This window comes from Sprattus sprattus (assembly GCF_963457725.1).
Source record: "Sprattus sprattus genome assembly, chromosome: 14".
Lineage (NCBI taxonomy): Eukaryota > Metazoa > Chordata > Actinopteri > Clupeiformes > Clupeidae > Sprattus > Sprattus sprattus.
The window spans coordinates 14,672,594-14,686,730 of NC_137912.1; the positions used below are offsets into that span (position 1 = coordinate 14,672,594).

Consider the following 14,137-nt stretch of genomic DNA (forward strand, 5'->3'; position numbering starts at 1 on the left):
CAAAAATCAGTAGGCTGGGTTAATGAGAGTGAATTCGAGGCCCACCACGAGTGAGATTTTGAGGGAGAACAAGGAATATAAATAGTGGTTGGAGATCGCAAATTGATCACGTGGGGCAATGACGTCATCAGGTTGCGTTAAGCCGTGCAGACGAACACCAGCCCCCGTACCGATTCAAATCTACTCACTTTCTACCCCGGACTGCGATCGTTGCGGAAACAAGGTGCGGATAGAGAGTGTTCGTATGTATGATAGGGCTATCTGTATTAGCTATCCGTATCAGATTGACAAACTAGGCTCCATGTAAACGACCTCTTAGTTGATCATTTGTATAATTGCTTTTATGTGAGAGGTGTTTCTGTTCTTTTGATGTGTATAAAGATGCTTAGTTGAGTGTGTTGCTTCTGTTTTTCTATTTGATTTAAAAAAAAAAAAATTGTTATCTTATTGTTTTGTTTCTGTTTTGATCTTCTTAATTGTATTGTGTTTTTAAATGTGGTATATAAATAAATATGACTTGACTTGACTTGATGACATAATGCAGCAGCAGTTGTTAACACAAAGCCAAGATCAGTCATTTTATTATGATTAATGTACATGTTCCAAGCTAATGTTAGATGTGCACTGGACCAGTTAGTTCAAACGCTGAACTAGGTGATATTATTTAGTAGTTCAATGTTTAGAGAGACTCCTGCTTCACACTGCAGTGACATACAGATGGAGGAAAACAAAGCTTTAGTCTGATGAGCAAGGGGGAGACTGAACAAAGAGCCTGCAGTCTTATCATTGAAAACCGGCTCGTACAGAGATGCACATGAGGTGTGATTGAGGAAGTAGATTTACAAGCATCAGACCATGTTTGCATCGAAACAGGCGTTTTCACACACTGCACTAAAAATACCCTTGTTTGCACATGATATGAATCATGAAAAAGTTGCTTGTCGGTCTCACTGAAGCCCATGCTGAACACCCCTGAGAAAAGCTTTCAGTCACAGCGGTGTCTTCAGAAGGTCGGTGTGTCCTAGAGTGGCTTCAGCATTTGTGCAAGGATGATTTCCCTCCACATTTTTTTACTTGTATCTGTGCAAGTGTTTTGCATCTGGGCCTGGCTGTCACAAAAATGCCAGTTGTTCTATGAAGATGGTTCATACTCAGATAAAAACATGGTTTTCTTTGGTGCATGCCCACGCAGCAACGCCACAGCTGTCTGCAGGGATGTAACTGACATGGAGCTAGAACTATCAGCAATCATGTCTGATATTGAGATTCTGTGTCTTTGGGTAAACCGTGGGTCATCGCTTCAGCCAGCAATCTTCTCCAAATTTCACAGTCTCAGGAGCATGTATATCTATGGCTGTCTATCTGCAATAGTCCCAGAAGCCTTCAGGGGACTCTCCAACCTACACCTGCTCTCCATGGCTTGCCCAGAACGCTGCAATGCATCGCTCCCATCTAAGGTATTTAATGATCTGCTCATTTTGGAGGAACTGAAACTTCGAAACTACACTCTTTCGGAAATGGCAGAAGATGTTTTTGATGGACTGAGTCACATGAAAAGACTTGATGTTAAGGGCAATGACGACTTCTCAGAGCTTCTTTGTAAACTGTCATATTTTTCAGCCTCCCTGAAATATTTAAGTATCAAAATGGATGCAGAGAGTATAACGACTCCAGATTGCAAATATGGCTTAAGTAAGTTTCCTTCTCTGAGGGGTGTCAGGTTTTCATTTCCTCATGTCAAGAAAATACAAAGAAATGCTTTCAGATACTTTGACAAGATATCATTTTTAAACATGCCAATGAATGATGTGCTCCAGACTCAACTCCTACACTCTGGGATCCAACAACTTGATCAGATGCAGTTCAGTCAGAAGGAAATAAACATCAAATCTATGTGTGAAATTGTATTTGCCCTCTCTGTCACTCATATCAGCTTGCATGTCAATGCGTTACAAGAGTCCTCCGAGTCATCATGGGAGAAATGTTACAAGCTGGAAGAAATCACACTTGAAGGGCAGAATTTAACAAACGTTGATCTCAGCTTCATATCCACCTTAAAATATCTCAGGATCTTTTGCTTTAAAACATATGGTCAGGCCAACACTCGTAAAGAAGACAAATCTCTGGTTACTCTCTGTAAAAATCATGTTTCTCTGTCGTCACTAAGGGATTTCCGTTTCAGAACTGGACAGGGCCTGACACTCAGAACCAACCAGTTTATCTGCCTAAGTCACCTAGAAAACCTGGATCTGTATGGGAGGTATATTCAGCTGGAAGACTTGGCATTTGAAGGGCTTTTTAATTTGCAGAACCTTAGCCTACAGGCTTTCAAATCAGGCCCCCCTGAGATGAAAGCACGGTACCTCACATCTGGACAAGGCCTGATGAATCTAACTAGCCTGAATTTATCCTTTGGTTGTAATTCAACAATTAAAGATTTTGCTTTTGAGGGATTGAGTGGGCTGCATACTCTACATGTTAGAGCAAATTTGTTTGTTACAAAATCGGAATTATTTTCAGGTCTTGTAATTGTTGAACAATTAGACCTCAGTTGGTGCCATATTCAAACCATCAAAGACTTTGCTTTTACAAACCTAAGCCAGTTGAGGCACATGGATCTTACAGGGAATAAGATTTCTACAATAACAACAAACACCTTTTTTGGACTTCAGAACCTGGAGAGTTTGATAATTGAAGATAATCCACTGAGGCACTTTGAAGTATCTTCCTTCGCTCATTTCCCCTCCCTCAGGGTTCTCCACCTTGGGAATCTGATGTTTTCTAACTCTGAGCACTCTGGCATTCATGTCCTCAACCTGAGCCTCATCTTTGGGGGCTTCCCTCACAAGCTGTCTGAACTCACCATCACGTCTGCTATGCGCCCCATGACTCTGGTCATCGCTGATGACAGCGCCCCAGACGTGGGCCTGAGTCTCTCACTCTCAGGCAAGAAGATTGTTTTATGGGGTTGTGAAAGACGTTTTCTAAAATCTGTCATCAAACTTGACATCATGGCGGATTACTTCTTGTGTGCGCCTTACCTCACTGTTGCCCTACAGCACTTCACCTCTGTGGTCGATTTGCTTTTTAGCCAGTGGTATACTAGCACAATTCAAGATCTTTCTGGCTTGAGCAGACTTGTGCATTTAAAAAGACTCAAACTCTCATATATTGATTTCTACAATCAACCTGGTTTCAATGTCATGTTTAATGGCTTGACCAAACTTGAGAGTCTGAGTCTGTACAATTGCTTAGTGCATTCCTTTGACAGGGTCATCAGTGTGGACATGAAGTCTCTGAAATATTTGTACCTTCATATTTCATCTGAGACCACTGTATACAAACAGTTCTTTGAGCCCTTGAACCGCCTAAGATCTGTTGTCCTATTTGATCCACGACTCTTCTGCAATTGTGAAAACTCCTGGTTCATTAGCTGGGCAAAGCAAGAGAGCCAAGTGGGGGTGTTTCCTGTCACGAAGCAGCGCAGAACACTGCAGTGCCTAAATGGGTACAGGCTCCAGGACTTGGACAGGTACGGCCTGTCCCACTGCAGGCCGGAGGAGGGGTTTGAGCTTTTCCTCAGCACCACTGGCCTCCTTGTGTTCTTCATCCTGGCTGTACTCATGTACCAGCTGCACAGCAACACTAGAGGGCGCTACCGCTATGATGTCTTTGTGTCCCACAGTGGTGAAAATGAGAGCTGGGTGGTGGAGAGGCTCCTGCCCAGTCTGGAGCAGAGAGGGCCTCCATTTTTGCGCCTCTGCCTTTCTAGGAAGGAGTTCCAGCTGGGGAAGGACACTGTGGAGAATATAACCGACAGTCTCTACAGAAGCCGCCGCACCCTCTGCCTGGTCAACCGCCACTACCTGTGGAGCAACCTGTGCTCACTGGAGATGCGACTAGGCACCTACAGGCTGCAGGTGGAGCACAGGGATGTGCTGATCCTGGTGTTTCTGGAGAAGATCCCTTCTAACCTGCTCTCTGCCCACCACAGGCTGGCCCGACTGGTCAAGACCAGGACTTACATAGAATGGCCTCAAGACCCTGCCCAGCAGGAGGCCTTCTGGGACAGACTCTGGAACAAACTAGTGACAGACAAGGCGTTATGAGTTGACATGCACCCTTCTTTGTAATCCTTAACTGTTTTTTTTATAAAACCTGAATGCAACATAAAGTTGAGCACAAATGTAAACATTGCTTTCTGATATAGATATCACATTATTTTGAAGAAATTGTTAGGATAAACAAACACCACTTTCGATGGATAAATTATGAGAGATCTCTGATGGTTAATGCTGCTCATGTGTCCAAATATTATTTCATGAACCACAAGATGCATTAAGTTTGAACGGATCATTTTGAAAGTAATCCAGAGAGTGGATGTGGCCTGGGACAGTTCTAAAATGGTGCATTATACGAAGACTCAACTGATTATTTTTCAGAGTTGTGTTGCAGAGCTGTAATTATGTGTGTACACTTGGTTGTGAATCAGATTTCAATGAATTCTGGATTTAGTTATACCTGTACAATTTGTCACATAAAATATGTTCATAGTGTACTATAATGTTCACAGAAGGCTCCTTATAGCAACATTTTGTAGTTTTTACTGTTTCTTTAAGTATGTTTTGGTAGGTAGCTAGTGTGTATAACAGTCTCAAATACTTTTTGATGATACAATGTCATGTGAAGGGTAAATAAACACACTTCTTTGTTTCCCGTAATCACCCAGTCTATTCAATATGTAGTTTTGTGGTCTGTGCATGCAACTCCTCAAAAACAGCTTTGGCTGTGCAATTTACATTTAGTCATTTAGCAGACGCTTTTATCCAAAGCAATGTACAAGGAAATTGCATTTATACATCAGGAGCAGTTTGAGGGGTTCATTGTCTTGCTCAAGGACACTTACACACTTGGTAAGGAGGAATGGGGAATCGAACTAACAACCTTCCAATTACTAAATTACTCCTCTACCCCTCGTACCACTGTCACCCCCCCCCCCCCCCAATTAAGTAATCTCTAAAACAACTTTTATACATGAATCCATTTCAGATAATCTGATTAAAAGAGACTTGAGAGCATTCATGCTCTGCATCTTCTAGGCAAGTGATGAGATCCTGATATTCTGCAGATTGAATGCAAACAACAACGATGCATATAAATTACATAATGCAACAGCAGTTGTAAACGCAAAGCCAAGATCAGTCATTATATCATCTTAAATGTATTGCATGTTAATGTGCACTGGACCCGTTAGCTCAAACGCTGAAGTGGTTCAATGTTACGAGAGACTACTGATTCACACTGCAGTGACATACAGATGGAAGAAAAAAAAGCTTCAGTCTGATGAGTAAGGGGGGAAACGGAACAAACTGCCCTCAGTCTTATCATTGAAACCCAGCCCGTACAGAGAGGCCCACGTAAGGTGTGAATGAGGAAGTTTGAGTAGATTTACAGGAATCAGACCATGTTTGCATCGAGACAAGCGTTTTTCACACATTGGACTAAAAATATTCTTGTTTGTGATGCTAGAGTTGCACTTCCCCAAAAAATTAAAAGTTTGATGCTCAACAGTATCAGATAATTGCCCAGCAAATGACAGATTATACAGACCCAATGCTGATTATTATAATCATGAGCATACAGTACTCTTTAAGATTAATACAACAGTATTCAAAATGACTTGACAGACATTTATTCTATTCTTTTATCTCTGATAAAGCCAGATTTGTCTACCTAGTCTGGCAGAGTGAGTTCCTACATAAAAGTTGGCAGTATCTATGGCAACACATCTAATGTCGGCTAACATGAGCTAACTAGCTAGCTGGCTATTGACTACATTAGGGTGACCAGACGTCCCAGGTTTCCGGGTACAGTCCCTGTTTTTTGTTTACAAAGATACAAATATTACACAGTTTTAGAGGTGTTTACGTGTCTGAACTGAAAATGTCCCTGGATTTTATCTCAGAAATGTTTTACTGTTTTCTGACAGAGTTGAAGCATAAGCAGCATTACACAAATAATGTACCACAATATACCTCACCAGACTGTCATGTAGCTTAACTTAAGACCTACCTTTCATTTCAATAATTACGATTTAAATGTAACAAAACTAGTGAACTTGTCTAATTTGTAGAACAGTCAAACTGCCTTTAAATTCTCTGCCTGCCTGTCTGCCTGCACTTTTCTCATCCAGGTCAAAAGGGCAGGTGTTTGAGCACCACTAGGGGTCACGTGCACGTGCCTGCATGTCATAGTGTTTCACAGTCTTTAGTCACCCGGTCTTTATTATTTTTATAAGTGGTTCACTGTCTATCATTCCAAAGCACTATGTTGAAAAAACAGTGTCTCCCTCTATGCTCGTGGCATGTCCCCAGAGATTAGCGCTGCCGCTGGCGAGGAACTATACTTACCACCTGTGATATTTGGTTAATGTCATCCAGTGAATAAGTAAACTGGCACAATTTGAAATACACATACACAAACAAACAACTATCTGCGGTCTCTCTGATTAAGATGTGGTGAGAGTTAATAAAGAGTTAGATGACAAGTTAGGTAGCTACTTACTACAATAAATAGTGTATTGGTGAGTGTGTTGAAAGGCTACCTACTAATTGTGTGTCAATTATGTATGTACAAAGATTTATACAGATAAAATGTAATAAAACCAAGTGGTTATCCAAATTAGACCAAATTCAAGTGTCTACGACCTTCAGAAGCAGATACAGATGCGCTGGACGCGTGCTAAAAGGGCGTGGCAAAATCTCGATGTTGCTCGGGTTACAGTTAACGACAGCGCCCTAGTTTTGTTCCCCATGGTCAAATTAGCCAAAAACCATTGAAAAACTTGTGTCGCTCATAATCCATACTCAACCTTTAGCCTGCTACTCCAGCAGAAGGCCGACAATCCGCCTCCAGGAAGTAATTCTAAGTAATGGTTGGTTAAGAGGCCTCTGAAGGGACCCCACAGAGTAAGAGGATCCCCTCACCTGGATAAGGAAGACAGGAATAAAGGGAGCAAAAACACATACAGAGAGTGATCAGACTGACACATACACACACTGACTCATAACCAGCCGTGAAACAAAGTACCAAGGGTTATAGCCTATAGGTATGCAATGATACAGCAAAGGATAGTTATGGTCCTGTGACCATAAATGGTCTAACTTTAAACAAGTTGAAATAAAACACCTCAGATGACATAAAAACACATTTGGTACCGCAAAACAATGTTGCTACTCAAAGGTCATGAAAGAAAGCCAGGGATTAGCTAATTTCATGAGGGTAGGTCATTCACTAAAGGTTGAAATCAAATGTTAAGCTTGCAGTGATTATGAGGGATACCCACACCGATTGCAGGTGTTCCAGCAGTGAAAGCCTGGCCTTGACAGCAGAACAGAGCGAGGCATGAAAGCATAGCATCCCCTCTCTTCCAGAGAGCGAATCTTTTAGGCAGCACTCAGGTTTGGGCTGCTGGAGCATATCTATCTCTTCTGACATTCTTTTTTTTAAACACAGACACGCACACACGCACGCACACACACACATACACACACACACACACACATCAGAGGTGTTCTTTGTCTCATCCATCACCCAAACAGATCGACTCTGGCAGTCTGCCATAATAGGAAATGCTAAGAAATATGTCTGTTGATGAAGTAATCTCGTGGTGAAGGAAATAAAAGAACAGCACTCAAGATGAATTTAAATTGTTGCATTTATTCCAAAGTTGAAATGTATTCAAAGTGTCTGTTGAGCTGTAGTATGCACTTTGAAGTGCAAGCAAAGGCTAGGTTTGATAATGATTTTGAGCGACGACTACGTCGAAGGCATTTGTAATTGGAGAACTTTTCATATCCCTCGAAACTTAATGCCTTGTGTATTTACACTATCTTAGGTGGTGGCCTCTTCGAGCAAAGCCATAATTACGGCATCTACAGTGTCAAATGCTGAACTTGTTAAACAAAGAGAGCAAGTACTTGAAGTTGTTTTGTAGGCGGTGTTTGTTAGTGATGACTTCATTCGGATTGCGAGTAGACATGGAGAGCGAGGGAACAGTGACCGCATTGTAGCCCTCAGCATGGAGAGTGGGAATGGTACTGATTGGTCCTGGCAGCTTTGGAGGGAGATGAACTGATTGTACATTGCACTTGCAGCACTGTATGCTTTTTTAGGTCAACATGGGTTTAGATTGAACCATGAAGCAATGTGATTTATTTGGTAAGGGAATATGAAGGACATTCATCAGTCATTTTTTGAGACAGATTTGAATCCAACTCAAGAAAATTAAGCTCAGAAGTAATGTTTGGAAATTATGTTGAGTCAGTAAAGTTTATAAAAATGCTGGCTTGTGGCTATTTATGGTTACTAGTGCTGGGGACTGCTCTGGAGCCTTAAAGTTGATGTTGAGAATGGGATGCTGCACAATCTGCTCAACATTATGGACAACACTTCACATCCCCTACACGACCTACTGGTCTGCATAGTGTTTTCAAACAGAGGCTCCTGAAGGTCCGCTGTAATAAAGAACCCTACAGGAAATCATTCCAGCCCTCCGCAATAACAATATATAATGACTCCTCTCTGTGGCGGGAGAGAAGACTTCTCCCAATATATAATGACTCCTCTCTGTGGCGGGAGAGAAGACTTCTCCCAATATATAATGACTCCTCTCTGTGCCGGGAGAGAAGACTTCTCCCCTGAGTGGCATTGTGCACACTCTACATTTAAATCAAACCGTTAGAGCCATATCTTAAATTATATCTGTATTAAAAAAATCTAGTAGTATAGTAGTTTGTATACAGTACATCAATATATATTTGGAAATAGAGCGTCTTTTTACCTAACCTATTGTGTGTTTTTGTATATGTTTTGTGAATTACTGCTGCAACACTGCAATTTCCCAATGAAATAATCTATCTATCAGTCTATCTATATCTATCTACCTAATCATTATTCCGTATAATTTGCTTGCTTATGTGCAACAAGAAAGGCTAAAGAACCTAAATATATACAGTATATAACAAAGGCTTTTAAACACAGTGAGGCAACTGAAAAGGTACCTAAATCCATTAGATGACATTACATCTGATACCATTTGATATCATTTCGATACAATTCTATGAACAACTTTCACTCAGATTGATATTAATTAATTTATGAGTGGAAGTAAGATATTTAAACAAAGAGAGAAGTTGTAAAGCAAAGAGCAATTTATCACACTAAGTGACATTTTTGAACAGTGCCAGGAGAACACTTCGGCTGTAGTGCCAAACCTGCAGTATTGACAGCTAACCATACACACACGCACACAAACACACACACACACACACACACACACACACACACACACACACACACACACACACCCACACACTGTTCTACTGCTGCCACGGGATTATGCCATCAAACCCTTTCATTTTGCAAAGTAGAACATAAGATGAATGTCAGTTTCACTAACCTTCAATTAATCAGCAATGTGTCTCTGTAGTTATCATGCCCATATTTTTAAAAGGCCAATGGGATACAAAGTTAAATAGTGATAAGAGCTTTATCGAAACTTGAGCTCTATAATCAGTAGTAGGCTTGGCCATTGGAAAGTGGTAAGGTTTTGGCTCATGCTGATTGTCCCTTGATGCATTGACAAACCGCAATGTTGTGTGCTCCAGTATAAAATCACATCTCATTTCTTGAACATCAGTGGAAAAAATTCTCTTACAACGTGCCACTTGAGTATAATCATTCTGTTCCAAATATTTCAATGTAACTGAGCCTTGTGCGAAATTGGAAACTGGAGCTATTGTCAGTGTTTGATTATAAGTCACTGTTTGATTATTCTGGCAAAGACCACCATCTTGAGAAGCCATTCTCTTTTCCTTCGTCAAATCTGAGGGAGGGAAACAGGCCGTGGGGAGAGAAGAGCTGAAGATAAACCTTGATGAACAGGCTGGGAACACAGTCAAAGCACAGCCTCCCCCAACACTGCTCTCCTGAGACCCTGTCACATTGGGAAGGAGCCGTTGGGTGAGTCTTGAGCAGCAGCTCCAGACTGCGTGGAGCCCATGCCATACTGGGAGGGGACTGAAGCCCTCAGATCCTCAGCAGTTCACTTCATTTGGTGTCCACAACCATTTGGATGTTGAACTACAACTGGAGAACGCAGCGCTACAGTCAAACCCCTCAGGAGATCACAGACATTATCAAGCCAGTAATGTGCCTAATGGAGCAATATCCCCGTCAGCATAAAGCCTTACGCTGATTATCTCATAAAAAAAATCAATATTAGAGACTCTATTCCAATATTCAGTCCAGTGCTGACTTGCTTCTATGTTTGTCTGCTCAAAATAAAGGAGGGAAAAACGCTGAATATTTTCTCCCAGATAGGGAGTCATAATCAGAACACGAAGGAACTGGGAAGAATACGATTCTGCTCGCAGTCTCTCCCGAAAAGTAAACTTTGTCTTTCAAGGGGGTTCTGGCAGCAGAGACAGAAATTGATATGGCTAAGATTGTCCCACACACATTACATAACCTGGGTTTGATTACAGTACTCCCTATGCTATTTTCCCCTTGCTGATACATGATCACTGGTGGTTTGAAACCCAAGAAAGGGTATATAATAGGGCCCAGCGCAAGAAAAAGTCACTCTTGCTTTTCGATATCTAACAGCTAGGATGGATGAGGTCAACTCGACTCTACGCTGACTGGTCCAATTTTATTAGGTGAGATAGATTTCTCAGTGAGAGTCCGAATCCTTCATCTCAAAATAGACATGAGCCCAGACATACAGCTGAGAGGGAGAGTGGGCAAGACAAATTATTTTGTCTGTGTGGTTATAGGTAATATTGGGCTACCATTGGAGGAGGCCAGGTGGTAACAATTAGCCTCCTAAAAAGGGTACGTTGGGGTCCCTACAATAGCTTATTACATGCAATGTTCATGCTCCTTGGACAACATGCAGTGATTACTGGCTTGTGACCTGTTTCAAAAGCAGCCTGTATTATGGGATGTCATATTTAGGGGACATGTCTTTGAGAGTGAGAGTTTGGGTTATTGTGACATATTTTGTAATCATGTGACACCTCATAGGGTCAGGCCCATTATTGTATCTGTTACCACCCAACTCTTTTTGAACATGTTCTCCTTATGTGTATGTGATTTGTGTATGTGTGTTTGTGAGTTGTATAAGCTACTGGATGTGCCAAATTTCCCTCGGAATAAATGAAGTATCCATCTATCTATCTATAACCTAAACAGGATGCTGTCAGCGCCTTATGGAGCCTTAAATCCTGACCATATTGTGGCAATTCTGAGGGCAAAAGGGGAGAAGAAGGAAGAGGGGCCTATCAAGGTGGCTGATCAACAGATACATCAGATAAGGCTGATAAAGTCTCCACGTTAAAGTTGAACCAACACCCAAGGGGGTTGCCTACATATAGGATTAAATGCTCAATCGATGAGGTGTTGACAACGAGGCTGCCTGTGTACGTAATGCACTGGGAAGACACGCACTTCTGGCTGACGCATCTGTACATTTCTAACAACATCATATCTTCCTATGCCTCACAGGTGTTTAAAGAATGGCTGTTGGTGGCCCCCCGTTTTAAGCCCTAGATTTGTGGGTGTTCTTTTTCGGTGCGTTCTCTTCCTCTCGCTACGCTACACTCTTCATTCCGTTGCCAACCCAATACATTCCCGGCATACCTGAGCCGAGCTATCCATGCCATAACGCAGGGGAATGAAAAGACAAACGGAGCGTGTCACGACCAACGGGGTCCTTATCGCCTGAAAAATACCTGCCTATCTAAGCTGGTATGCTGGGCCTGTGCAGAGCAAGGCGGCATGAATGGCAGTGCTGTTATCTTTCCCATCGTGGAGCTGGTTCCCGTTAGTGGAACACCCTTCGCATGCCAAGGGCAAAAGATCATACAGGTGGCACACTTTTCTACAGAGGGGGGGGGGGGGGAGTAGGTGGTCACAGCAACAAAGCATAAGAACGTTTGCCTGGATGTTGTTGATAGTGATGAGGTGTATGATGTGTCTGAATTTTCATCCACCGTGCCGAGTGTTTGCCCACATTTCAACAGCAAAACATTTAAAGTTGAATATATGGGTACTGTTATACGGTCTCAGAGGCTCTCTTCAAATTGATTTGAAACTTGAATTTCTCTGTCTTCTAGCCATGAATCTCTCTCTGTATTACCCTAGTTAAAGTACCACACTAAATGATTAAGTGAATGAATGGCACTAGTTGAACAGAAGAGTAGACGCTATTTGAATTACTCTCCAACTGTAATCTGACAGTGCCTAGAAAGTAGGTTCTTTTCTGTGGCCAGCGCTGGATTTAAAGTCAAGAGCAGTTCTTCAGTCACATTCCTGTGTAGTGCTCTAAGTGTTGCTCTAACTCTTAAGCCAGCTGACGCCAGAGTCCCTCTGATTGTTGTGTGGACGGGTTGCCTTGATGGGCCTACATTGTAACGTACACAGGGAATAATAAAATAAGGCTGAAAAAGTCCTCTCACTTATTTATCTTCTGCTTCATCTTTTATCAGTTTTGAGCTCATGTGTGGGTCAATGAATGTACTAAATTAACCACTGAAACATGAGCATCCTCGTCTTTTCCTTCATGACATTCTTGGGCTAATAAAAATACCCTTTAGAAAGTCCATTTTACCAGCCTGTACAATAACCTGTCAAAAAGGTGATAGCAAAAAGCGGGATATGAATAACAGACCCATTTTTTTATAACTCTGCTAAACAAGAACGATCTGTAATGAATGGGACGGATTTAGCCATAACGTACCATGAAGATGAATGATAACGTCACTGTCATAACAAAAGACTTGGGCAGTAGGCCGCGAGTTAGGGCCAAGCAGCCCCTTGGCTCACTCTTAATCGGGCCCAGATGCAAGGCCACTCACACTGCGGGCGTCTTCAAAGGGATTCCAGCTGCTCGCTGCAGGCGTAGACCCCCTGACCTTATTATAAATCCAGTTAGGGGTATTATGGTCTGTGGCGTATGGCACCTTCGACGCTTCTCCTGGGCTGACATCGCGTAAGTGTCATGGCTCCGCTAGAATTATCCACAAAGTGAGTCAAGAGATCGGCATTGTGATGGTTTGTGTTACTCAATTAATTTTTTTTGAAGGCCTGTACCACTGCAACGGACCTAACATCCAGCCTGGATTGGGATGGTTTATCGTCATGAGAGTTTCCACAGAATTTAAATAAGATCTCATTTACATCTATGTTAAACTGAGTTACTGAACCAAATTAGTGGAGCCTCTCTGCATACAGATGACTCAATGTGAATAAATGTCCGCGAATTTCATCTAGCCTTGTCTCATGCCAAATGTATATTTGGGACAGGATTGCATAATGACTGCAGCCATTAATTGCCGGCCTCGAAAAAGAACAGAACATTAAATCTCAGGAAGGGTTGAATGTTCTGTGATAATCTTCAAAGCACAATCAGCGTAATACAGTAAATAGATGTCAGCAGCGCTCAACTTAATCCAACTTCAATGCACAGATGGTGAAAGCTCAGTTAAAAGCCAGCCGTATGACAATATTAAACATCAAAACTGAAGTGAAAGCCAATAGTTCAATCTGACCGTGACGTGTGAATGAGCGCTGACTTCACCATTCACTTCACACCTTAACACAAAAACAGCTAGTTATCACAGACCCACAATCTGAATCAAAAGGGGCGACTTTTCAACACTGCATCCTCATCACACCTGGCCTACCAGTATCTTCCAGCCCTGTGGCACCTGATAACAGACACCACTCTGAAGCGCAGTGTAAACATGTCATGCTCTGGATGTTGTTTTATCCAAGTGAGGGAGAGGACGGACTGTGCCCTACCAGCATGATTTCTCAAGTGCAAGAGCTTGCCATGCAAGGCTAAAGCGATCTCGTCTGGGTTTAATTCTGCCTCAGACGACACACCTCGCTCTCACTCTTTCTTTTTCTCTGTCTCTCTGTTTTCTTTTCCCCCGTCTCTTTCCTCAAATCTTTTTTTTTTTGGGCTATTCATCATTGACTTTTTGCCTTTCATCTTGAATGCTGTGCCTCTTTTCATTTTTTTCTCCCTCTGTCTTCATATTGCTTTCTCGATCTCTAATAGCTTTTCATT

The 14,137-nt window shown here is 42.0% G+C and overlaps 1 protein-coding gene across 1 annotated transcript; it reads left to right on the forward strand.

The window, feature by feature from the left end:
• Nucleotides 1-1,049: 1,049 nt before the first annotated feature.
• Nucleotides 1,050-4,109, forward strand: LOC308375462 (uncharacterized protein; the record flags this gene model as incomplete). The annotated part of the gene is made up of 1 exon (XM_080851619.1): nt 1,050-4,109. One exon carries the CDS (start codon nt 1,050-1,052, stop codon nt 4,107-4,109), a length of 3,060 nt encoding a protein of 1,019 aa, XP_080707745.1.
• Nucleotides 4,110-14,137: the final 10,028 nt, after the last annotated feature.